Genomic DNA, 24,808 nt, shown 5'->3' with positions numbered 1-24,808 from the left:
CCAGGGATGAGGGGAGGGGGCAGTTCCAGACCAAGCGGAGAGGCAACCTATCCTCAAGAACCAGGTGAGGGCTGCTGTTAAATAACTTTAATGGTTGATGTGAGAGTCACAGGGAGGTGCACTCCCTCCCAAGGCTCTTCAGTGCCATCCTCAAAGCTGGTTAGTGCAGGGAGGTAGGGCAGGATTGGTTCCAGTTTTCTCCCAGGAAGGGTTTGGGGGTCCGAGGCAGTCCCAGAAAGGAGCCCCTCAACACCTTGGCAAGCACAGCTGAGGAGGAGTTTCTGCTCCTGCTCCCGCTCCCCTGCCTACCCCCAGTCCAGCAGAGGAAGGGGAGGTCAAGCTGGCCAACCTGCTGCCGCCCGTGCCACACCCGGAGCCCAGCTGCTCGTAGGTTGTCTCTTCCTCTGGCCAGATCCTGCGGCCAGCACCTTTCTCTCTCAGACTGGCGACTGGAGCCAAGTGCGGGGTGGGCCTTTGCTGAAGAGGCCTCTGGACCGTGGGGATCGCTGCTGGGGGAGAGGGGCAACGGAGCGGGAAGCCCCAGGGGAGTGGTCTGGGGGGACGGCATCCAGGGAGAATGTTCGGGGTCGCCCCCAGGGCATGGGGTGGGTCCGGGCTGGGGCCACTGAGGCAGGTGAGCAGGGGTTAGGCAGGGCAGGCTGTTCTGTAAACATTGCTAGCCAGGGTGGGGGTGTCTCCAGCCTTGTGCCCTCCCGCTGGGCCAGGATGTCTGTCACCGCTGCGATGTCATCCAGCGGCTCAATAGCTGTGACACCAGGAAGGGGTTGAGGGGAGGGGGCCAGTCAGAACTTAGGCTCCAGGCCTACCCAGCCCTGACCATCACCTGTCACTGTAATAGGAGGAAAGCAAAGCCCGGATCTCAGCTGAGATTGTGTTATCCTGCAGGAGAAGCCCCTCACCTGGGCCCCCTGGAGCCATGGGCTCTGATAAGACTATGGGATACAGGGTGCAGGGGGGATGGAGATGAGGGGGTGGGCAGAAGTGGGTGAAAAAAAATTAAGAGGAGGAAAATGAAGGCAGTGCCAAGCAAGTGAAAGGTCAGAGGAAGAGAGGAATCCACATGCAGAAAGGGAAACAGAGAAGAAGAAATTAGGAAAGAAATCCACGAAATGAATCCAGCTCTTTGGGGGTTGGTTTGGAACTTTGGTGGAGATGGCTCTAAAAAGAGCTGGAGAAGAGAAACAAATACAACAGGGCCGAGAGGGCCTTGGGTCCCCAGAGCTCTGCCTCAGCCTGTTGCTTTCTCTGTTCCCATTATCTGGGCTACCTTGAGGCCCCCAACCCCACTTGCCGTCGGGTTCCCGGAGTGTACTTTCACTCACCCATCTCATGGTACAAGGACCCCTGCTTGGCCAGTACTTGGGGTGGTTTCCGGGGAGCAGGGGTTTCAATCTTCATGATTTCATCACAGCACTGCTTCCACTGGCCTGAAGGGAGAGCAATGACACTAGGGTGGGAGGAGGAAGACTGAGAGGGCCCGCCGCCCCCTCCCCTGCTACATTCCCTTCCACACTTTCTGGAAATAGAGCCCTTTGATAAAAATAAACCCCATCCCTCCCAAAGGTTCAAACCAGCCCCCTCCTCTTACTCATGTCAAAGAAAAGCTGCCACAAAGCCTCCATCCAGCTATGCAGGGCTCCTCGGCTCTCTGTCTGAAGGGTGTGTGTCACCTCATCCTCCCCATACCAGTTACTGATGCTCAGGGTGAAGGGCCGGCCTGCAGCCTGGTCCGGCTCCCCTGCCCGGACTCGAGTCTCCTGCAGGAGAAGGAAGGGGGGTCTGCTTCCACCTTCATCTTGGTCACAGAAGTGAGCGGTCACAGATACCAGGGAGGCTTGCTCATCCCTGCCTTAGAAGGAAGAGCTGGTTGGGTCTCTCATCTGCCTCCTATTGAGCAGAGCAGGAAGGAACAGCAAGAAAGGACTGGGGATGAGACAGCGTCCTTAGTCAGGAAAGAGGAGCAGACAGAGACGGAATTGAGGGAGGCACAGAGGTGAGCAGGAGTGCTGAGGCCTAATATCCCTCAGTACTTTCATAAAAGTCATCAGGAAAGCGAGCAAAAGGGCTTGGAAATTAAGAGGGGTCATTGGACTTGGGTTGGAAGACAAAGCCAGGAATGGGGGAAGAAGATGCAGAATGGAATTTGAGAGAAAAGGCCGAAAGAGGATGAAAATCCTAAACTGGCCGTGGGACCCTCTGGGACTTGACTAACGCTAGTGAGTAGAAGAGCCTTTTCCAGTGACACCGGTGAGAACATTCCTGGCCCTGAAGCTGGGTGCGGTGCTGTTAGGAACAGCAGGCCTGACTTCCATCTCTCTGCACCCACCCTCCTGGGACCTGAAGGAGATGCTCCTGGGCCCTGGCACCTGGTAGCTTTATCACCAAGGGACCCATCACCTTGTTGATGGCAATAGTAAACAACGGCTCTTCCCCAGTGTCTGCGTCTTCGGGTTGCCGGTAACAGAAGAGGCTTGTGCCTTTCAGGACTCCATGCACTCGCGCCCAGTCCTGCAGCTCCCCAGCTTGCTGCACAAATGACTCAAGGTTTCCTAGGGGAATCACACCCCCAACACCCTTCTTCCCATTCCCCCACTGAGAGTCTGTTCCTTTCTGCCCACCCTCGTGTCTGATCCTCCTGTCTTCTTGCCATAACCCTCTTTCCTCCACCCAGATCTTGACTTTCCAATAGTCCTTTGGTGCCTAGATGATCCAACTGTCCTTGGCCTTCTCCAGGTTCCCTTCTCCGCCTCAGGGCCCCTCACCTGCACCCTGAGGGTACCACTGGCGGTAGGCTGAGTCATGCAGAGAGGCTGAGCCACCAGGCGGCAACACACGCTACCATAGAGGGGAAGCCAGGCGGGGTTCTCCTCTGGGGGATAGGAAGTTTAGAGTAAGGGTGGTGAACGAAAGGGACCATCCCACAGCCCCTCTTCTCACTGTCCAGCGTCCCCTCCCTCCACAACAGACTCACCATGGCTAGCGAGGGTGAGGTCGTGTGTGCGGAACCCATCCTGCACTGCCGCCAAGGTGAGCGTGGTGTGAGCCAAGAGGTGGTAACGAGGACCACTACACAACAGAGAAGTGGGCCTCAGCCTGGCGCCGGGCATCCTAGACTGCAGGAAAACTAGCTGGCCTCCCCCACAGGGGTAAGGATATTTCCCGAGCTCCTGCTAAGTGCCACGTCCTGTGCTTCCTGTGCTTTACGTATGTTATCCCACTGTTTTCCCACGACAGCCTTGGGAGATTGGTGGCATTGTTTCGTGAATAGATGAGAGAGCCTGAGGCTTAGAGAAGTTAAGAAATTTGCCCATAATTTACAGCTGGTAGGTAGTAGAGCTGAAATTTGACCTCCTGTCTGTCTCCAAAGGCAGCAAAGTCACTGCCCTAGAGCTTCTCCAACTGCTACTCAGAGACCCAATGTCTCTGGGTGCTTCCAGGCACCAGCAGGCAACCCCACGGGACCCGGGCTACTTTGCGCCAACCAGGGCACTCTGTCGTATCCACATAATATACATTTGCTGCTGCAAAAAATTCAAGTCCCCCAAACTTAGCTCTACCCACACTCCTACTGGTCCTCTTGGCTGACTTGGGCCTGGCTCCAGGGCACAGGCCAGGGTGCCTCCCAGCCAAGTGGCCACCACTCATTCATGTAGGTTTGCACGCTGTGGCAGTGGCACAGAATAGGTTTGCATGCTCGACACAGCTCAGAGGCCACCCGAGGCCAGGATATACACAGCTGAGGGCAGTGGGGGCATGTAGGGCCTTACCCCACAGCCGGGGTGGGGAGCAGAATGGGACTGCTCCCCGAACCCGACGCACTCTCCAGTGACGCCCGGACACGCCTCCCAGAGGAGCGGCCTAGGGAGCTGCTGAGTTTGGTGGCAAGCCTCTTGGGGGCTCCAGCCAGGGCCCCCTCCTCTTCCAAGCAGGCTCCGTACAGCTCCAGTCGCAGTTCAAAATCTGGCCCTGCCTCGGTGCTATAGGAGGGTGGGCGGAAGAGAGAAGGCTGGTCCTGGGGAAGTTCAGGGAGGCATGGGGGGGGGCGGGGTGGAGGATGATGTGGTGCGAGTACAGGACAGCTGTCCAGGTGAGGCCCATCTTCCTTCCTCCCCTGCAGCTCCATCCAAGGACTGGAGGAGACTGGAGAAAGGAGGGAGCCCCCAGGGACAAGGCACTCACAAGAGCACGTTGTTCTGAAAGGAGATGTCTGTGAGGGTCCTGTCCACTAGGATCATCTCTGTGTCCTGAATGTGTTCCCCTAGCTGCAGCAGCAGGAACACAGCCCAGCGGTGCAGGTCTGGGGACAGAGGCCCAAACTAGTAAGCACAGTGCCCCACGAGAGCCTCCAACCTCAGGTCACTCCCCTCAGTTTGTCCCAGCATGTGTGGAACTCACCGCCTTTGTTCTTGAAATATTCTGTGTCCTTCCACATGAGTGGAATCCGGAGGTCTGAGGGGCAGAAGAGCAGGAAGGGATGTTGTGACAGGGCAGGAGATCATGTGGTTGGGCAAGGAACGCCAGCAGCTAGGGGGCCGGGGTAGGGGTGGGCAGTGGTGGGGAAGAGCTGTGTTTCTTACCGGAGATGCAGACACGGCCTCGGCAAGGGGAGCGCTCAGCAGGTGGCCCACTATCAGAAGGCCTGTGGGCAAATCACAGCATCCTGGGCTGGCCTCTAGACATTACTCTCCCCCCAACCCCGTTGTGGTTCTCAAGGGCTCTAGGACGCCTCCAGCCCAGGGCCTAGCCCCCAGGTCCCCAGCCAGACTGACAGGGCAAGGCTGAGGGACTGTTTGAGCTGTCACTTGAACCCAGGGGTTCACTGGGCCTGGGCACACCAGAGGCACATTAGCTCACAGGCAGTGCAAGCTCCAGGCTCCTCCCCCTCCAAGCACCCTCTCTGACCATCTCCTCCAGACCCCTGCCAGGCACAAGTGAGGCTTGAGGGAACAGGTGCCTGCAGAGAGACTCCTTTTCAAGGGCTCATCTCCACTAAACCCCAGACCTGGAGGAGTTTGCAGGCTTTCTTTTTAACAATAGGGGAGGCTGTGCTTTACCATCTTATCACTTCTTTGATATAGGACAGTACTGGTGTGGTTAGAAAATCAAGAACACAAGTAAAGAACATCTGTGTTCCATTTGCCACAAACCTCTCTCTTCCCTCCTCCTCAGCTTTGATTTCTCCTCTACCATCTGTAGGTAGGCTGAGCCTTCCCAGTACCCCAAGTTCCTCAGTCCCCAGTGCAGCAGCCCAGACACCTGGCCTTTCTCCCCATACCCATCAGCAGCACTCTCTGACCATGTGTCATCCTCAGGTGGAAAGCCAGTTCAGCCACCCAGTTCAGAAGGTCACTAATGTCATTAGCAACTTAGTAAGGCCTTAAGCTAAACGATGTGCCACTGAGTGAGGGCAAAGCATTTAGTTGTCAGCAATCTGGGGTGTGCCTCACCCCACACTGCCTAGGCCGGGTGGGACTTGGGCAGGGCAGAGCCTGTTGAGGGCTGCCTCTCAGGAGACCTCAAATTCACATTAGGACTTGCCCCCCGACCCCGTCTGCTTGCCCGTTAGCTTTGTGGAGAAGCCACAGAGCTGGTTATCTGCCTTCCCCTGGGGGCTTCATGGATGGGCTCTGGAGGGCTCCTGGTGACCCCTTCTTGTGGCAGCCTTCACGGCAGAGCTGGGATGGGTGTCACGCCAGTGAGCAGCCGGCACTTTCTCCCCACTCAGCCCTGTGGGTCAAGCAGGCTTATTTTGCCAGCAGCCAGTTTTCCAAATGATCAGTTTACCCAAGTGGCCAGTTCTCAGAATGATAAACTTGCCAGGTATTTTCTCCAACATTTAGTTGTAGCCGAGCATCACCTCAACCATCCGGCTGCAGCTTTGTCAGACTGGCAGCGCGAACTGTCGGTGCAGCTGGTGTTTCACATCCGGAAGCCGACCCCTTTTAAAATACACCATCTAATTTATGTGAACAGGGAAGCATTCCCTTAAACACTGTTTTATTATTCCTTTTCTCAAGTAGTGCTCATGCTGGTGTACCTCAGGTATGTTCTTGTCAGTCTGTGGTCAGCTGGCCACCTGGTGAACTGACTTTGGGGAAGTTAGCTTTCCAGAAGCCACCCAGCCCGCCCCCTCAGACCACCAGCAGTGCTTAGGCAAGGAGCGAGTTTACATTCTCAGCCCTCAGCCCGCCAGCCATTCACCAGATACGCAGCTTTCCTGAGCCCAACCTGAGCTACTCACCAGTGCAACTTTGGTATATGTGCTGCCGAAGCAAGCACCATCAGTGCACCTTTGGGCAGCACATTGTGGTGAAAAAACACCAAGGGGTCTCCCAGGCTCTGACAAGGCTCCGTGGGGACGTCAGTCTCAGGGTGACCTACACCCTGAACACACACACCCTGGGCCACTACCCTGTGCTCACCGCCGGCCAGTCTTCCTCAGCACCTGTGCCTCCTTCCGCCGCTGCAGCTCGCCCATGTAGCTCAGGATGCGGCTGTTGCACACCAGCAGGCTCTTGGTGGCCTCCAGAGCCTGCTCTCTCTGGGAGCAGGCTGCCAGCAGCTTGCAGGCCCCTTCCCTCATCCGGATCTCATGGTCTAGCTTTCTCTGCAACTCTGTGTCCTAGACAGAGTGGGGGAAAGGATGAGACGGAAATGTCAGTTGGGGACAGGCTGAAGCAGGCTCCAGACCCCAAGCAGGATGTGCTCCAGAAGAAACTAAGAAACATGTTTCAGGCAACTCAGCCTCATCTGCCCAATAATAACCAGAGAAGCTTTGTAAAAATACAGATGTCCTTATGCATTTGATGGTAGGAGCATAAATTCCACTGGCTTGTTTTGAGCACAATTTGGAAAAATCTATGAAAACTAGAAAGTCACATATCCTCTGATCCAGCTATTCAATATCTAGGAGTTTATCCTACAAATATAGTTACACATATAAGCAAAGCCACATTCATTGCAACACTGTTTTAAAACACCAAGATTAGGGGCGCCTGGGTGGCTCAGTGGGTTAAAGCCTCTGCCTTCAGCTCAGGTCATGATTCCAGGGTCCTGGGATCGAGCCCCGCATCGGGCTCTCTGCTGGGCAGGGAGCCCGCTTCCTCCTCTCTCTCTGCCTGCCTCGCTGCCTACCTGTGATCTCTATCTGTCAAAAAAAAAAAAAATATTTAAAACACCAAGATTAAAAGTCCTTCACTCAGGGGCACCTGGCTGGCTCAGTCCCTGAAGCTTCTGCGTTCCGTTCAGATCATGATCCCAGAGTCCTGGGATCGAGCCCCACTTCGGGCTCCCTGCTCAGCAGGAAGCCTGCTTCTCCCTCTCCCACTGCCCCTGCTTGTGTTCCCTATCTCGCTGTGTTTCTGTCAAATAAATAAAATCTCAAAAAAAAAAAAAAAGTCCTTCACTCAGGCATTGGTTAAATAAGTCACAGCATTCCTGTGGAATATGGAATACTACAGACATCAAAGATTTAGGTAGACATATACACGCAGATATAAAGTACTCTTCAAAATGTATGAAGTGAGGGGGCACCGGAGGGCTCAGTCAGTTAAAAGCATCTGACTCTTGATTCTGGTTCAGGTCATGATCTCAGTGTTCTGAGATTGTACCCTGGGTCAGGCTCTGTGCTCAGCGAGGCATCTGCTTTGGGATTCTCCCTGTCCTTCCTCCTGCTTGTGTTTGCACAGGTTCTCTTTCTCGCTCACCCCCGTCCAAAATATATATATATATATATATATATATATATATATATATATATATATTGTACAAGTGGTAGCATGCTGTGATACTCTCTTCTCACTTCATATATATATATATGCATAAAACAGACACTGTAGGCCTAGGTGCCAGGAATGGAAAACTGATTTAGACTACTTTAAAATATATCCTTCTTTACTTCTGTGCTATTGGACATTGTGTTACTTTTTTTTTTTTTTTTCGGAGATGGAGAGAGAATCTCAGCAGGCTCACACCCAGTCAGGAGCCCGAAGTGGGGCTCGATCTCATTACCCTGAGATCATGACCTGAGCCAGAATCAAGAGTCGGACAGTTAACCAATTCAGCCACTCAGGCACCCCTTGTGTTACCTTTAAAAAAAATTAAATCCTTTCAGTTAAACATAGGCATGTACGCGCGCAAGCACACATGCGCACGCATACACGCGCGCAAGCACACACGCGCGCGCATACACACACACACACACACACACACTCTACCGGGCTCTACTTCAGACTTGCAGAATAAGAATCTCTAAGAATTTAGTGCATGTGTTTTTTTTTAAATTCCCCAAATGGTTCTGAGGTGTAGCCAGGGCCAAGAACCACCAACTAAAGAAAATGGACAAAATAGTAAAGACCCTCCTGGGTTACCCCGAAGACTCAAGTGATGGGGAACATCTAGTTGGCAAGGGATCTGTGCAGGAGCATACCCCCTACAGCGTTCACCCATACTTCACAGAATCCTGTACGCACTCCAGATTAGGGGCTCTGCCTGGCGCTCTCAGCTTGGGAAGTTGAGGAGAGAGGCAAGGAGGGGCAGGAAATCAGGAGTGAGGGGCAATACAGGCTGTGAATAAGGATGGGGGGTGGTGTTTAGGTACTGAGACAGGCACCAGGATTCTCAGGAATATTCACTCAGAAAGAGCCCTGGAGGTCTTGGCAGAGAGCGAAGGGCGAGAGCACCAGTTTGACATAAAACAAATCTGGGTCTGAGTCAGTCCTGCCAGTCTTGAGAAGCTGAGAAGAAACTTACTTAAAATTTACTCCACCTCCCTAAGACTTGGTTTCTCCATCTATAAAATGAGGTTGGAAGTAGTTGCACACGCTAGGACTGTGAGGATTCAGTAAGCCAGGAATGTAAAGCATTTAGCACAGTGCCCAGCGCATAGTGTGGATGAATGGTGAGGATGCGTTCTTTAAATGCTACTTTGGCAGAAGTAGCGTTCACCCAACAAACCCTGGAGCATCCCTGTGCTGTCTGAGGGCCCACATTTAAAGTCCAGCTGGGCAGTGAGAGATGCAGACGCTACTGGCTGCCCCGTAAGTGCCATGTCATGGCATAAACACACTCATGGGAGACAGCCCCTGTTTGCTTCTGGCTGAGGTGATAGGGAAGGCTTCAGAAAGGAGGGGGAAACCTAACTGCATGACAGTGTGAGCTTAGTTTGAGAGGAAGCCCAGGGAAGGCACCAGGTAGGAAGAGGGGGGTGAACATGATCACCCAAAACCTGTCTTCACCCTCACATCAGCTCTCACACTGTGCACTTGATTCTGTCCCCTGTGTCTCCAGCATTCAAGTCTCCAAGACCTGAACACCCTAGATTCCTGCTTTCAAAAGCCTTGTCCAACCTCTCTGCACACTCCTCCTTCACAATTTATTTCCTGGGCCACCACTGGCCTGGGCCTAACTTTCATCACCCCTCTCCCACAGTTTCTCTTCCTGACCCTTCAGAAGTAGGTCAACCAGGTCCCAATGCCCCCTCCACCAGGAAGCCCTCCAGACTACACAGCTCCTGCCGCCCCACTCCCTCAGCCCCTCTATGTCGGTCTGCACCAGGGTCCCACCTCGGCTAAGCTTTCCTGCTTGCCAACCCCCATCCCATTCTGCTTCCAGCTTCACCCACAAACACCAAGAAACGATGAGAGAAGGGGGGAGGGAGGGGACAGAGAAGCATGCCCAAGCCCTCTCCCGGTTAGTCTCTTTACCCGGGCCCCAGCACTCACGGATCCTTCCCTAGCCCTGTCCATTGAGCTCGAGGCACCAATGCTGGCAGTGCGCTGGGTCTAGGGAGTTGCTGGGTCTGGGGAGTTGCAAGTGCCCCCGCCCGCCTGCCATGGCGCTCAGGGCACTGGTGACATCAGCTCCCAACTGCCACGAGAGCGGGTTGAGGGGCTCCCGGGCTCAGGCGGTTCCTCCCTGTGCCTGGCGGGACTAGGATCCGGGCAGCAGAATCCTGAGACGCAGTCGTGTGCAACACTGCTCCCGGAGCTCCCCCGTTGCCCTGGATAGGGCTTTGGCCTTGGTGCCACTAGAGCTGCAGGAGGCCCAGAGGCTCCTCCTGCTTTGCGGTCGCCCTCCAAGGTGACCCCTTGCCCAGGAGCACAGGGGAGGGAGGAGAGTGTGTAAATTGGAAAAACTGGAGCAGTGGAAAAGTCTCTGGGCTCAGCCTGGATGAGCCCAACACCTCTGCTACCACCTCCCACCCGACTCTGGCCCCAGACCCACTCTCCCACAGCTTCAGGGAGGACAGGGCTCCAGTAATTCTGGCTCCCACCCTTTGAGCAGAGCATCTCAGGAATCCTAGCACTGTTTCTAGATCCCTATGCTTTGTCCCCATCTTGCCACCCCAGGGATAGCTTCTTGTCCCCCCCTCCACTCACACACCCCTTTCTCCAGATGTAGGCAGTGTTTTCACTACTCTCCTGGGAAAGAGCCCAGAGTTGGATGTCAGCAGGACTTGGGTCAAGGCCCAAGGGGCTGAAGGAGGATGAGTCATGGGCAGAAGCCCAGCACACATTAGGCCCTCAGTGGATGTCTTTTCCTGTCCCCCCCTCCTGTTCTTTTCAGTCCCTGACTTACTGCTCTGCTTCTCATCACCTCTGTTCCCTTCAGAATCTCCACTGGGGCTAAATCCAAATCCTGGCTTGGGAATTTGACTAGCTGTGAGAACTTAGCCTCTGGAGACTGTAAACTGGGGAGTGCCCCACCTCCTTCATAGTACTGTTTGAGAATTGAGAAAGTCTAATCACTACTTTGGACCAGCACATATTTAAGAACAACCTTTCTCTCACTCCCATCTTCCCTTTACTTGCAGTTTAAGTTGCTTCCTCCAGAAAGTTCTTGGATTTACTCTGCCATGACTACCTCTCTGGCCAATCTCTGAAATATCAATGGATCTCTCTTTCTTGAGTGGGGACTGGGGCGGAGGGGGGACTGCTGAGTTTGATGGAGAAGGAACACAGCATCCTCAGCCTGTACCCTAGCGGAGGTAGGAGAGGTGACCAGAGTGAAATCTAAGCCCCATCCTCTGTTCCAGAACTCAGACAGGCCTCCCATGAAGAAAAATTACATGGGGAAGGGGGGGGTGGTGCACAGGGGAGTAGAGAAGATGCTGAATTTAAACATTTTAATACGTAGACCAGCTCTGTTCAATAACATCTCCGGCAGTGATGGAAATGTTCCACAGCCATCTTGAAATGGCTAGAGCAACCAAGAAATTGTTTATTTCACTTTAATTAACTAAATTATACATTTAAGTAGCCACATGTAACTAGTAATGCGGACAGCGCAGAGGAATAGGTTTCACCCCATGTGCTACTACAGGCAATAGGTAGTAGCAGAGTCCCAATGGGCTCACTGAGCACCTTTCTGCATATTAGAAAAAGGTAACCCTCTCTAGGCAAACAAGTTATATAAAGGTGTCCCCTCCTGATATAGCCCTAAACCAGGCTGGGACTCCTGCCTCTGGCTGGTGCCCTTGTAAGGGAAACAACCTGCACACTTTGTGCCAGGGACATGCTGAGAAAAATCGCGAGTCCACGTCTGGGCTTGCTGGTCAAGAGTGCCGTGACTGACCAGCAGTGTCTGCTATGGTCCAGGGTGTGGGTGCCAGGGCCGAGGGGTGACATTGGCAATAAATTTCCACTCCTGATCTGGACTCTTTACAGTCCCTCCTCTGACCTTCCTCAGCAGCAAACTCTTGCCTTGTCCAGGCGGTCACTTCCACAGCCTCCTTTACCTCCCCTATCTCAGTAAATGGCCACACCACCCAGCTTGGGCACACCTGGGAATCATTCCAGAGCTCCCTCTTTGCCATGAGGCAAATCCATGTTCAGTTCTCAAGGCCCATCCACCAACAAGCCCCATCAGATCTACCACCGTCATCTGAAATCCACCGCCTTCTGTCTCTACCATGAGCACTTCCAACCACAGCACCAGGTTCACTCTCCTAAAGCCATAACAACTTCCTATCTGGTGGTCTTCTGCTACCTCTCTTGTCAACTCTCCTCTCTCTCTCCCTCCATGCCTGCCTAGCCTATTCACCACAGAAGCCCTTATTTTAAAACATTAGATGAGGGGCTCAGTGGGTTAAAGCCTCTGCCTTCAGCTCAGGTCATGATCTCAGGGTCCTGGGATCAAGCCCCGCATTGGGCTCTCTGCTCAGCAGGGAGCCTGCTTCCCTTCCTCTCTCTCTCTGCCTGCCTCTCTGCCTTCTTGTGATCTCTATCAAGTAAATAAATAAAACTCTTTAAAAAAAAAAACAAAACATTAGATGAGTCGTTTCCCTGCTTAAAACCCCTGGGTGGGCCAACATCGCACCTAGAGTAAAAGGCCTTGTGTAAGGCCTTAATCTGGGGTCTGTCCATGATCTCAGCCCCAACTCCTATGTTCCAGCCACACTGGAACTGGAGCACAACCTCATCTAAAGCCTCTGCCCTTGCTATGCCCTCCAGCTGGAAAGCTCTTCCTCTAGTCTCCACATATCTTCATATCTTTCTGGTCTCAGCTCATGATCTCATCACAGAGGCCTGCTCTGACCTCCACGCTGAATGCTGCCTTCCCCACCTGATGGGTGTTACACCCCTGTTTTTATCATCATGTCACTGGGGGGATGATTTCTGTGTTTACATGTTTATTGTGTACTCCCAGTTGAATGGTTCACTGAGGTATCCCATGGTCAACAAGGAGCTCCACATATAGGCGGTGTTCAATAAAAGTGTTTAAGAATAAATAAATGAATAAACAGCTCCCTGCCACCTTCAAGGCCATCAGATCCTTACATCCTGTCAGAGTCACCTTCCCTTCTCCGGCAAGGCCACATCCTTCCTGCAAACCTCTCTTACCCTGAAGTCTTCTCTTCTTCACACCTAAAAGGACCCCTGGGGCCCAAAACACACATCCACCCCCACCCCTAGAGCTTTCAGAAATAGGTGTGAAGGCCCTTTTGCCAACATAATGCTGGTTGGCACTTAACAAGCAAGGCACACAGAACCACCTGTCCCTCTCCCCACTTGGAGCAGTGCCCCCCTCCCTCCTCAGCCCCTGCAGGGACCCGCAGGGCACAAACCCAGGCTGGGTTGCACGCAGAAGAGTCCTGGGGGCGGGGGCGTTACCTCCAAGCTGAGCGCCATCTGCCGAATGTAGAGCATATTCAGGTCCTCCAGGATGTGCAATCTGTCCTGCATCTCTGTGCCCCCAGTGCCCCTTCCCCTGTGGACCCCTCCAGAGGGGGGGGTGCTGGGCAGGCTCCGCGCTGCTCCACAATTCCTCCTCCCGCTGCTCCCCTGGTCTTGAAAGAGTAGGCGGAGGGCAGAGGCTGCCCCTGTCCCTCTGCGCTCCTGTCACACCCCTCGGGCTGCTGGGACAAACCTTCCTTGCCTACCACTGTTCCAGGGCCCTGGTGGGAGCCAGGCATGGGAGGGAAGGAAAGCAAGGTGAGAATGAGCAGGGTCCCAGGAAGGGAGGCCAGCTGCAGAGGGGGCTCTAGGCACAGAGTGTCCAGTCTTGCTTTGGTGGCAGCTGTTCTCCCAGCTGTGGAAGAAAAAGGCCCTTTCATTCCGACTCTGGCCCCTCCCCAGCCCCCGCCCACATCCCTGGCCCGGTGGACAGAGAATCTGTGTGCGGGGTGGGCGTGAGGGGCAGGCACAGCTGGAAGGGGGCAGGGCGGGGCCGCCTCAGGCAGGTTTTACGGAGTTGTGGGGTTTGGCAGGAGGTCGCAGCTTTCAGAGGGGGGTTCTCACTCTCAGAAAGAAGAGGATGGAGTTGAGGACTTGTGGGGAGAGTGAGCCCAGAGAGCGGGACAAAGGGATAAATGCGGCCCAACCCCCAGAGCCACCTCTTCCAACTTGGGGCCTTGATCCAGCCCGCCCCACCCTGGGCTCACAATTACCTCGCTTTTCCAGCAGAAGGGAGGTGTGGGAGGGAGAAAGGCAGGGGTGTGCCTGTCTGCTGCTGCCCCCGCTCCCCTCTGCGGGCCCCTTCCCTTCCAGACAGGAAACCAGCCCCGATTCCCAGCCAGCTGCAGCTCTGCCACCACCACCCCCCCTACACTCAACCCAGGCCCACGGAGTCACACTCCCCTCGGCGGCCGGCGGGCCCTGCGACTCCGCCCCGGCTCCTCGGCCCTGGCCGGGTAGGCCCGATTTGTCCCGGGGGCGGCCCCAGCCCACAGGCCCCTCCTCCTGGTCCCCGGGCCTCGCCTCTCCCTCCCCCACGCTGGCCCCGCACGGGGTTGCTGGTAAGAGACCCGACTGAGCCCCTCTCCCCAGGTCCTCTAGCTTCTGAGTCAAAAAAGGCCTGGGACACGGGACAGGGATGTGAAAGGGCCTTTGTTCTGGCAGGCTAGGGGGGAAAGGGCAGAAGCCAGGCCTGGAATCCTGGCCGGGAGGGAGAGGGGGCGGGAGAGAGGCCCCCTCACTTAACCCTTTCCAGGCCCAGCAGGGTAGGAGAGCTGACCTCAGGGACAGCCTCTTTGCTGTCGCTCCTCGCCCTCTTAGTCCCAGGCCTTTCAGCAACTCCCGAGTCTCTACCAGAAGTAACAGGTAGGGCTCGGACCCGGTCGAGGGGTAGAGCGGTGGGCCGGGGGAGGACCTGTCAGATTAGAGGCGGGAATACAGTTTTGTTGTGGTCAATAACCCAAATCGTTAAAAGGGATACCCCCCTTCTCTCTCTCTCTCTCTCTCTCTCTCTCTCTCTCTCTCTCTCTCTCTCTCTCTCTCTCCCTAACCCCAGCCCTTCAGGGGCACAGAGGAGCAGCTGGGGAGGGCTTCAACGAAGTGGTCAGACGTGGCCTAGGAGCCCAGTTGAGGATGAAGGCTGTCCCAGGCGGCTGAGACAGGTTGTGAGATAGGGCTGGAGGCCGGGGAAGAAGCGGGCGCCGCCGCCGCCCAGTCCGAGAGGTCTAGGGCCCGCCTACCTGCCCACCGCCCTTTGCCGGGGCGGGAGGCGGGGGGGGGGGGGGGGGGGGGATGCCCGGGAGAGGCCGGGTTCAGGCACATTTTGGGAATCGAGCCTGCGGACCCTTACACTGAAGCCAACCCGGAGTTTTTCCAGGCAGAGGCAAGTCATCCCAACTGGTCAGAGTATCTGAGCTTTCTGAGAGGGGTCCGATGAGCTTTCAGACGGTCCGCGCCTCTCTTGGGAAGTCAACAACAACGGGTTTGTACCTGCCCCGCGGCATCTCCGCCCCTCGGCGCGGGCTGGGGCGAGGAGCCCAGGCTGGCAGGGCTGCGGGAGCCGGGGAAGGGGAAGGAAGGCAGGAACGTGGGTCTCACCTCGGGCGGGTTGCTGAAGAGGCTGAGTCGGAAGCGGCCGCGTTTGAACTCCATCTCCAGGGCGGAGCCCCTGGCCACGGTGACCCGGCTCCGGTGGTTTCGCGAGAACATGCTGATGGCCCCACGCCTTTACCTACTCGGTGCGTTCCCAGAGCCGCCTGGCTGTGCCTGGTCTCGTACGCCGCTGTCCCTCGACGCCCGCTCGCCCGTCCGGCCGGGAAGCTCCCGCAGCCGGGTTCCCAAACTCCGCCCCCGGAGACGACACCTGGGCCGGGCAGGGCGCGGCACCCTCCTCCACCCCCGCCAGAGGCCCGGCCGGCCGGGCCAGTCCTGGGGCGCCGAGCAGGCCTGGCCCGACAACCCGACAGCCAGGCACCCTACACCTCTCGAGCGCTGCGGGGGCGCACCATCCGGTCGCGCCCCAGGCTCTGGCGCCTCACCTGGGCAAGGGGCGGGCCCAGGGAAGCCCCGCCCAGCAGCCGCCCCCACCTGCAAGCCGCACTCCCTGCGCGCGGAAAATCCCTCCGCCGCAGGAATAGCCGCGTGGCACGCTGTGGTTCTGGCAGGGCCCTGGGACCGCGCCCAGTTGCGCCCCTAAGCAGCTTCCGAAGTGATCATATCACTTCCTGCAATCCCAAATGTCTCTTCTTCGACCCCCTCCCCCTTTAAGGTCCCCATGCACGGCTGAGTGCACATCGACCCAATTAGTGGGGCAGTGCTTAAGCACGTCTTGTAATCCCGTTCTGTCACTTACTAACCTTGGAGCCTCGACCCAATCACTGAACTTTCTGAGCTTCAGTTTTTCTCACCGGTTCAACGGGGGATATAGTGATTATCTCCTTCCTTCAGGTTGCTATAAGGATTACATACGAGAATAGGTGTAAAATGCCCAGCATAGTGCGGGCTTAAACAAGTGCCCCTTGATAAAAATATATGTTTATAAAGCTGTAAAAAAAAAAAAAAAAAAAAGAAAAGAAAGGATGAATACCCAGGTTTTGTAGCAACATGGACGGGACTGGAAGAGATTATGCTGAGTGAAATAAGTCAAGCAGAGAGAGTCAATTATCATATGGTTTCACTTATTTGTGGAGCATAACAAATAGCATGGAGGACAAGGGGAGATGGAGAGGAGAAGGGAGTTGAGGGAAATTGGAAGGGGAGGTGAACCATGAGAGACTATGGACTCTGAAAAACGATCTGAGAATTTTGAAGGGGTGGGGGGTGGGAGGTTGGGGGCACCAGGTGGTGGGTATTGTAGAGGGCACGGATTGCATGGAGCACTGGGTGTGGTGCAAAAATAATGAATACTGTTATGCTGAAAAAATAAAAAATTAAAAAAAAAAGAAAAAAGAAAAACAAAAAAAAAGAAAAACAAAAAAAAACAAGTGCCCCTTAAGTGGACCTATGAAGATAAAGACGCAGGTGCAGCGCCTTGTGTCTTTGGATAGGAGCACAGGTGACCTCAGCTCCCTGGACCCAGACCTTAAGCACCTTAAGAGGGTGAGCTGATCATTGACCTCAGTATTGGCTATTTTTCAGCTGCTGCTGGATGGCCAAGATTACCACTCAGTTTGTGAAGAAAAGGGGGCTCTCCTCACCTCTACAAAGCCTAGTAAGAGAGAAGGAAATGGCAGAGTATTAGCTTGCTGGCCACACTGGGGACTCTTCTGGGGACTCCAGAACTTCCTGGAGAGAACTTGTCAGACAGTAGTGAAGCTCCTTCCTAGCAGATGGGCCAGAGCCAGAGAAATACTCACCTTTAGCTTTAGAGATGTTACAATTGCTCTGCTGTGGCAAACTGCTCAGTGTTCTACACAACCTGACTTAAATTACTTCCGCAAAGGGGAAATTAATTGTCTTAAGGAACTAAAATGTCCCAAGGTCAGGATAGAGGTGGCATGACCCAGGCATTCCGTGTCACGAGGATCGGGTCTTTTCCCTTCCTCTAGTTCTACTTGGCTCCATGTTGCCTTCACCCTCCACAGCACATCATTGCCAAAAATTCCGGGTCTATATCTTTTCAGGGGAAAAGACAGCATCTGCTTCCTGAACCTCCTATACATGTCTTGGATTTACTATGGGCCATCTGGGATCTTTTATCCAACCTTTGTAGCCAGAGGGGTGGCCTGACCTGAACCAGTCACTATGCTGGGGGGGATTCTCTGTGCCAGTCAACCAGACCTGGGTCAGTTGGCCATTCCTGAAGACCAGCTGGAACCTACTGAGCTGGGAGAGGAGGGAAGGAAGAGGTAGTTTCCTCAAAACTGTTCCTGTATGACCACCAGAAGGTGAGGGAATGGATGCTGGACAGGAAGAAGAGCAAACAGCTTTGACATACAAAAATCACATGGAGAAGGGAGTTCTTCTGGTCTGTAGGAAAGGCAAATCAAAAAATTTTATAAAATATGTGGACTCTGGAAGCAGCTTTTTCTCCACAAGGTCCTGTTCCCTTGCTTTAATAAAATCACCATTTTCACACACACACACACACACACACACACAAAATCTGTGGCCTCTGAGATAAACTTCAAAGGATGGGTGAGGAGGAAGAGGGGGAAAGGCATTGTTTCTTTTTTCCCCTTCCTTCCTTCCTGGTAAACTCTACCCCTAACACAGAGCTCAAACTCATGGCCCCAAGATGAAGAGTCACATGCTCCACTGACTGAGCCAGCCAGGCCCCCCAGAATTGTTATTTAGTTCTTCAAATATCTATTGTCACTTCTCTTAACTGTAAGCTCCCCAGGGAGGAACAGTCTGTCTTGTCCACTGCTTTATGCCCAGTGCCTGGCACAAAGGAAGTACCCAGTCAACTATCAGTGAAGTAAATGAACACAGGAAATGCCTCAAGGAAACGTGCAGATTTCAGAGCACCTGACTGGGATGAATAACCCATAGACTAAAAGGGTTCATTTCAAACACTGGGGTTTTGTTTTGTTTTTTGTTTGTTTGTTTTTTAGCAGCAGAATGTGGTGTTTTGTTTTTCCAAATGAACTCTTACCTGGAATATGTGAAATAGAATCAATGGCTGTGATGGAAGCAGGTCTGGAGCCTTAACCATTGTCCTCTCCCCAGGTTCTCAGCTGTGCTCACAGGCTCTGGGGAAGGGTTTGGAAGCCCCTGACAAAAGGTGGAAGAATGGAAGGCATTTGGAAAGGAGACAGAGCTCAAATCCTGCCTGAGAATTTGGACTCCATGTGACAGAATATTTTGCAAAAGAAGCGGCATAGCGAAGAGTTGTATTTTACAGATTACAATCTGGCAGTCTTTTGCATAAATCAGTTGGAGGAAGTTTCAACTAGGGTCAGGGAAGCCAGCTGACACCATTCATGACAGAGTGGAGAAACCAGGGTCAACAGTTCTGTGGATTTATTTATTTTTAAGATTAAATTCCTTTTTGAAGACACAAAAAGTTTTAAAAGAACATTCCTAATTGTACCACTTAAATATAATATAAGGTAAAAAAAAAAAAAAAAAGAATAAAGGCATGCCTTCCCTACCATCAAAAAGAAAAACACAAGACATTTGGTGCCATGGTGTACTGAAGCCCCACACGGGTTCATAAGAGACAACTGCTGAATATTTCAGAACTGTGCATCCCAGGTGTTAAAAGCACAGCTTTAATTAAAAATTGAACTTAAAAGGGGCGCCTGGGTGGCTCAGTGGGTTAAGCCGCTGCCTTCGGCTCGGGTCATGATCTCAGGGTCCTGGGATCGAGTCCCACATAGGGCTCTCTGCTCGGCAGGAAGCCTGCTTCCCTCTCTCTCTCTGCCTGCCTCTCTGCCTACTTGTGATCTCTCTCTGTCAAATAAATAAATAAAATCTTAAAAAAAAAAATTGAACCTAAAAACAATGAAATAAATTATATTAAAGCAAAGGTGATAAAACTCATCACTTCCTAATTATTTCACTGTGTTTTCCTGTTATCTCTTGAGGTGATTTGCATTGATAGTATCGGTATAGTGGAAAGGCTATGTAACCGTGAGCTATTGCATATCTCTTCCTAAGTTCCCATGTTCCATCACATCATGTTTGAAATTGGGCGTGGTGGGAGCAGTTACACAACAGAAACAGGTGAACACAAAAATCAGGGCTGGATTTTTTTTTTTTCTTTTCCCCTAGGGAGCTTTTGTTAAAAATTTACCAGCATGCTACTGGTTTGCTGCACAATCTTTCCAGCTTTTTCCTTTGTTTATGTAGGTATCTGTCTCTCCAGCTCTGAAGTAGATATTTGGAGTTGCTGGTCACCCGGTGTTCAAACCATTTTCCTGTTTCTGCGTGGTCCCCTACTGTGGACGATATTGGTAGGCTGAGGCTCTACCCTCTTTTTTTTTTTTTTTTTTATTTGACAGAGAGAGATCACAAGTAGGCAGAGAGGCAGGCAGAGAGAGAGAGAGAGAGGAGGAAGCAGGCTCCCTGCCGAGCAGAGAGCCCGATGCGGGGCTCGATCCCAGGACCCTGGGATCATGACCTGAGCCGAAGGCAGAGGCTTTAATCCACTGAGCCACCCAGGCGCCCAAGGCTCTACTCTCTTTACGGCAGCTGGAGAGGTCATTCATTTTCTCTCCCACTTCTTCACAGCCCAGGTGTAAACACTTGGCCTAAGTCAACCGATTGGAATGCTTCCAACTGGACTTTGAATCTCGAAAGAGTGAAAACAAGACCCAGGGAGAGTTCATGATATGATCGTTGCACCTGCAGTCCGTGAGGGGCGGGTAGCTGTGTCAGCAGAGAAGTCCTCATCAGCAGGGTACTGTGGTGTGACTGGTGTACCCTCTGTGTAACCTCACCCACAGGTTGCTACTTCCTGGCCTCTCTTGGTTCCCACCCCTTATCAAAGGAAAGTACAAGAAGAGCCCAAAACATTTTTTAGTGCTGGGAAGTAACAAAAGCACTCAAAGCATGATGGAGACATGTCAAAAGGACACAGAAATCATCTTAAGGAAATGCCCCATGACCAAAGCAGGGACTATTTCAGCATCAAGATAAATAATGGTAGTAATGGACTACCACTCATTGACAGAAATAGGAAACCGTAATGATATAAATAACTACACACGTAAAGGAATGCAAAATGAAATCTCTTCACAGTAGCAATGCCCACTAATGCATGTAGTTGGAATAATGGAAGTAGAAAGATTCCATTGCCAATTATTACAGTACTGCTGATTCATACAGTAGTCATCAATGGATACTAAGCCTGATGGGTGGACGTTTGATGGGGAACAGGATATCAGAGTAGTTTCAAAATATTTCCCCAGGAAATAGCTCATTAATTACAAAAGTGAAAATGGTGACTCTCCAGTGGGGAAAACTAGCAGACACCACCTTGACCAGGTGATCAAGGTTAGAGCATCAGTGGTGCTTTCTGATGGGACACACTGAGAAGAACACAGCAGAGTCTTTTTTGTATAGTACTCCCGCCAACAATTATGAGTCAGGACACAAGCAAACACTAGATGTATCCAGGTTGAGGAACATTCTAGGGAATCAAAGGCCTGTACTCTCTGTACTTTTTTTTTTTTAAAGATTTTATTTTTAAGTAATTTCTACACCTAGTATGGGTCTCAAATTTCCAACCCCAAGATTGGGAGTTGCAGGCTTTATGGATTGAGCCAGCCAGGTGCCCACAAAGGTTTGTACTTCCTAAAATTGTCAAGGTCATGAAAGATAGGGAAAGGGTGAGCAAATGTTCCAGATTAAAGCAGATCAAAGAGACATGACAAGGGAATGTACTGCATAATTCTGGATTTGGATCCTGGGCTTAAAAGGAAAAGTAGACATTGGGCAGCTGGTGAAACTTTTGAATGGGGTCTGTGGGTTGGACTGTCATGCTCTATCAGTGTTAATTTCCTGACTGAAAGGGTTGCACAAAGGTTATAGAACAGAGTACTTGTTTTGAGGAAATACACGGTGTGATATATTTAGGGGTGAAATGGCAAAATGTCTGTAACTTTGTCTCAGATTGATCAGAAAAGGAATAACCGTAATAGTAAATGTGGGGGATAGTAAACAATCACAGCATCTGATTTTAGGAAGCAAGAGAGTTCTTTGTATTCTTCCTGCAACTCTTCTGCATGTTCGCAATTATTTCAAAAGAAATTGTGTTTAAAAATAAGGCTAAGAACTCAGGAGAATAAAGTTCTTCCTTTTAGCCTACCAACATGCTCAAACCTCTTCCACTCTAAACAAAGCAAAATAATCAAGCCAGTGGCTACTTGCTGTTGTCACTTCCTCCCTGCTGGGCATGAGGATGTTGAAGAAACACCATTGGGCCTGGTGTCAGGAAGCCTCTGTTGGAGGCTGGCTCTGCCACTCCCTAACTATGCCACTTTGGCCAAATCATTGAACCTCTCTGAGCCTCAGTTTCTTCCTGAGGGAACAATACTATCTCCCCTACGGAGAGGACCAAGGGAAAGCAGGGATATGAAACTGGGCGATAAGCTATAATGTGTTTGACAAACACTAACTACAGGTGATCCCTCACTTTGACTCCTGATGGTACAGCACTATTGCCTTCACACCTGGCTAGACCGCCTCCTCTTCTAGGAGCTCAGCCTGCCCTCTGCAGGCCAGTACACAGCAGATCACACCCTTGGTCTCCTGATACTCTCTGATCGAGGGTGCCTTTCTTGCCTCTCTCTCGACTTCCTCTTCTCAACCCTGCCTGGCCGGTCTGCCTGCCTGTCCAGGACAGCTACTCACTCAGACCTGGTCCTTTCCTCTTCATCTGTTTGGTCATTCTGGAATGTCTCACTTACTCCATACCTTTGGGGGCACCTCTGTTACTATGCCCATGACACCCCCACTCACACCTTTTACACTGGATCCTCCAGTCAGTATTTCATCACTGGGCATCCCTGCAGGCACTTCAAATTCACCTTGGGCAACACTAACTGACTTGCTTCTCCTATGTTCCCTTTCTTATTTAACACACCACGCTCCCTCTAAATATTTGAACTAGAAATGCACAGGTCATTTATTAGGGGTGCCTGGTGGTTCAGTCTAAGTGTCTGCCTTCACCTTAGGTCATGATCCTGAGGTCCTGAGATGGAGCACTGCATCAGACTCCCTGCTCAGCAGAGAGCCTGCTTCTCCCTCTCCCTCTACCGCTCCTCCTGCTTGTACACTGTCAAATAAATAAATAAAATCTTTTTTTTTAATCATTTGTTATTGTTGTTGTCATTTGCTTATTGAACATCTACTTTTTTCTAGATACTAGGTGCTTTGCATTTTTTTTAAGATTTTATTTATTTATTTGAGAGAGAGAAAGAGAGCATGAGAGAAGGTCAGAGGGAGAAGCAGACTCCCCATGGAGCTGGGAGCCCCATGCGGGACTCAATCCCGGGACTACGGGATCATGACCTGAGCCAAAGGCAGTCGCTCAATCAACTGAACCACCCAGGTGCCCCTAGGTGCTTTGCATTCTTGATTTGCTTTTTTCCTTGAAAGAGCCCTCTAAAGTAGATCCTACTTCATCCCATCTTACAAGGCTGAAATCTAGCATTCAGAGAGTTTAAATAACTTGAGTTCAAGGTTATACAGCTAATAAATCATGGAACTGGGTTTTTATAATAGGCTTGTCTGATTCCAAGGTTCATTCTCTTAATCTCAATCATTATATAACACTGACTTCTTCTTGAATTCCCATATATAATTTCATTGATTCCTTTTAATTTTGTCACTGAAATGTCTCTTTAATTAGTTCTTTGTTCATTGATGCTACCTTTTTTGGATACTGATCTTATACATATTGTACATATTTAAATATATATATATAGGTAGTACCTTTTTCTAATTATAAATGTGATATATATTAGGTGTTAAGAAAATTCATTGTATGGGGTGCCTGGGTGGCTCAATGGGTTAAGCCTTCAGCTCAGGTCATGATCTCAGGGTCCTGGAATCGAGCCCGACATCGGGCTCTCTGCTCAGCGGGGAGCCTGCTTCCCCCCACCCTTCTCTGCCTGCCTTTCTGCCTACTTGTGATCTCTCTCTCTCTGTCAAATAAATAAATAAAATCTTTTTTAAAAATAAAAATAAATTTTAAAAATTCATTACAGATCTAGTAGTAAAAGTTCCCCAACCCCAATTTCTTCTTCTTTTTTTTTTAAAGTAGGCTCCACACCCAATGTGGGGTTTGAACTCAGGACCCCAAGATCAAGAGTCACATGCTCCACTGACTGAGCCAGCTAGGGGCCCCTCCCAACCCCAGCTTCTGAAGATAACCAGGCTAAGGAGTAGTATATATTCCTCAATTTTTTCCTGCATATATAGAAGCATATTACTCTTTTTAAATGGCATAACATCATATTGAAACTCACCTTTCTTATTTCATATGACAGCACATACAGATCTACCTCACTGTGGTCTTCCCCGCCCCCCCCCCCCCCCCCCCAGAGAGAGCCTGCACTCATGAGAGGGCTGGGCAGAGGGGGAGACAGAAAGAGAATCCCAACCAGGTTCCACTCCCAGCCCAGAGCCTGGAAGGGGCTTGATCACACGACTCTGAGATCATGACCTGAACTGAAATCAAGAGTCAGACAGACCCTTAACCAACTGAGCCACCCAGGTCCCCACCCCCCTTTTAAAGATTTGTTTATTTGAGAGAGAAAGAGAGAGAGCATGAGGGCGTGGGGCAGAGGAAGAGGGAAAGAGAGACTCTTCAACAGATTCCGCTCTGAGCACCGTGCGGCGGAGGGGGGGGGGGCACACACCAGGCTCCAAGATCACAACCTGAGCCAAACCAAGAGTCCCACTCCTAACCGTCTGTCGCCCAGGCACCCCACCCCCTTCTTTTTTCAATTAGGTAAAATCGACACATGTTTTATACAAGTTCAAAAGGCACAGAGGTGTATATTATGAAAAATAAGTCTCCCTTCATCCTTGTTCCCCAGTCACCAAACAGAAATTATGTCACTAGTTTCTTGGGTAGCACTCAGAGGCCGCATTTCTTTGAAGAGCAGCAGAGCTGCCCATTGTATGGACGTACCATATCCACGCACCAAATTATTTTGGTGTTTCATTAGTGGGACACTTAGATTGTTTCTAACGCTATTATCCACAGGATCTAAAGTCCATGTCAATCAATTACTTATCATAGTGTTTCAGATTGTATAGATACACCATAATTCATTTCTCCACTGATGAGAATTTAGGCTTAAATACCGTTTGCTCTGCTCCTAGGGCACTTGTACTATTAGGCACTTCTGCCATTTTGCGGGCAATGTAGTTTCCTAGTACTCACTGCACTGAGAGCTCCTCAAAAGCAGGGGAAAGTGCTCATATTCATCTTTATAGCCTTATAGCCTAAACCCCGAATTTGGTCCAGAGTATACACTCACCACGTTTGAGTGCAATAATAATCGAATCGCCCGCGCTGAGTTCTGGAATCGAGAGCCGGGAGGTGGAGCGAGGGGAAAGCCGCGCCCCTTCGAGCTGTCCCGGCCTCAGAGGGCTCGGAACCTATGTTAGAAGCCTCATTGTTTGTGAGGGAGGGTTTTAGCCTCAGCGCTCAG

At 51.6% G+C, this 24,808-nt stretch overlaps 1 protein-coding gene across 8 annotated transcripts; it reads right to left on the bottom strand.

Moving 5' to 3' along the window:
- Positions 1 to 72: 72 nt before the first annotated feature.
- RTKN (rhotekin) lies at positions 73 to 24,767 on the bottom strand. 8 transcript variants are annotated; one of them, XM_047745583.1, is made up of 15 exons: positions 24,635 to 24,767; positions 18,292 to 18,410; positions 16,892 to 16,902; positions 15,294 to 16,146; positions 6,444 to 6,643; positions 4,599 to 4,660; positions 4,417 to 4,470; positions 4,201 to 4,318; positions 3,789 to 3,998; positions 2,993 to 3,087; positions 2,784 to 2,890; positions 2,419 to 2,547; positions 1,610 to 1,778; positions 1,344 to 1,448; positions 73 to 506 (listed from the first exon to the last, which is right to left on the bottom strand). In XM_047745583.1, the coding sequence occupies exons 4-15, from the start codon at positions 15,402 to 15,404 to the stop codon at positions 247 to 249; spliced, it is 1,620 nt and encodes a 539-aa protein (XP_047601539.1). In that variant the 5' UTR covers positions 15,405 to 16,146; positions 16,892 to 16,902; positions 18,292 to 18,410; positions 24,635 to 24,767; the 3' UTR covers positions 73 to 246. The 8 variants fall into 8 exon arrangements, with proteins under 8 accessions (XP_047601539.1, XP_047601532.1, XP_047601534.1 ...); XM_047745576.1 differs by having other exon boundaries at positions 286 to 766; XM_047745578.1 differs by lacking the exons at positions 16,892 to 16,902; positions 18,292 to 18,410; positions 24,635 to 24,767 and adding exons at positions 13,134 to 13,309; positions 13,403 to 13,551 and having other exon boundaries at positions 286 to 766; positions 15,294 to 15,669.
- Between the last annotated feature and the right edge of the window lie 41 nt (positions 24,768 to 24,808).

Source organism: Lutra lutra, chromosome 9, assembly GCF_902655055.1.
Source record: "Lutra lutra chromosome 9, mLutLut1.2, whole genome shotgun sequence".
Classification (NCBI taxonomy): domain Eukaryota; kingdom Metazoa; phylum Chordata; class Mammalia; order Carnivora; family Mustelidae; genus Lutra; species Lutra lutra.
This window is presented reverse-complemented; position numbering and strand designations above follow the sequence as displayed.

Coding starts and splice junctions, on each gene's coding strand:
- RTKN (XM_047745576.1), bottom strand. CDS start 15,404: ATGTTCTCGCGAAACCACCGGAGCCGGGTCACCGTGGCCAGGGGCTCC. Junction 4,661..6,443: donor CTGAGGAAGACTGGCCGGCG/GTGAGCACAGGG, acceptor ATTTGCCCACAG/GCCTTCTGATAGTGGGCCAC. Junction 4,319..4,416: donor ATATTTCAAGAACAAAGGCG/GTGAGTTCCACA, acceptor CTCTGTCCCCAG/ACCTGCACCGCTGGGCTGTG.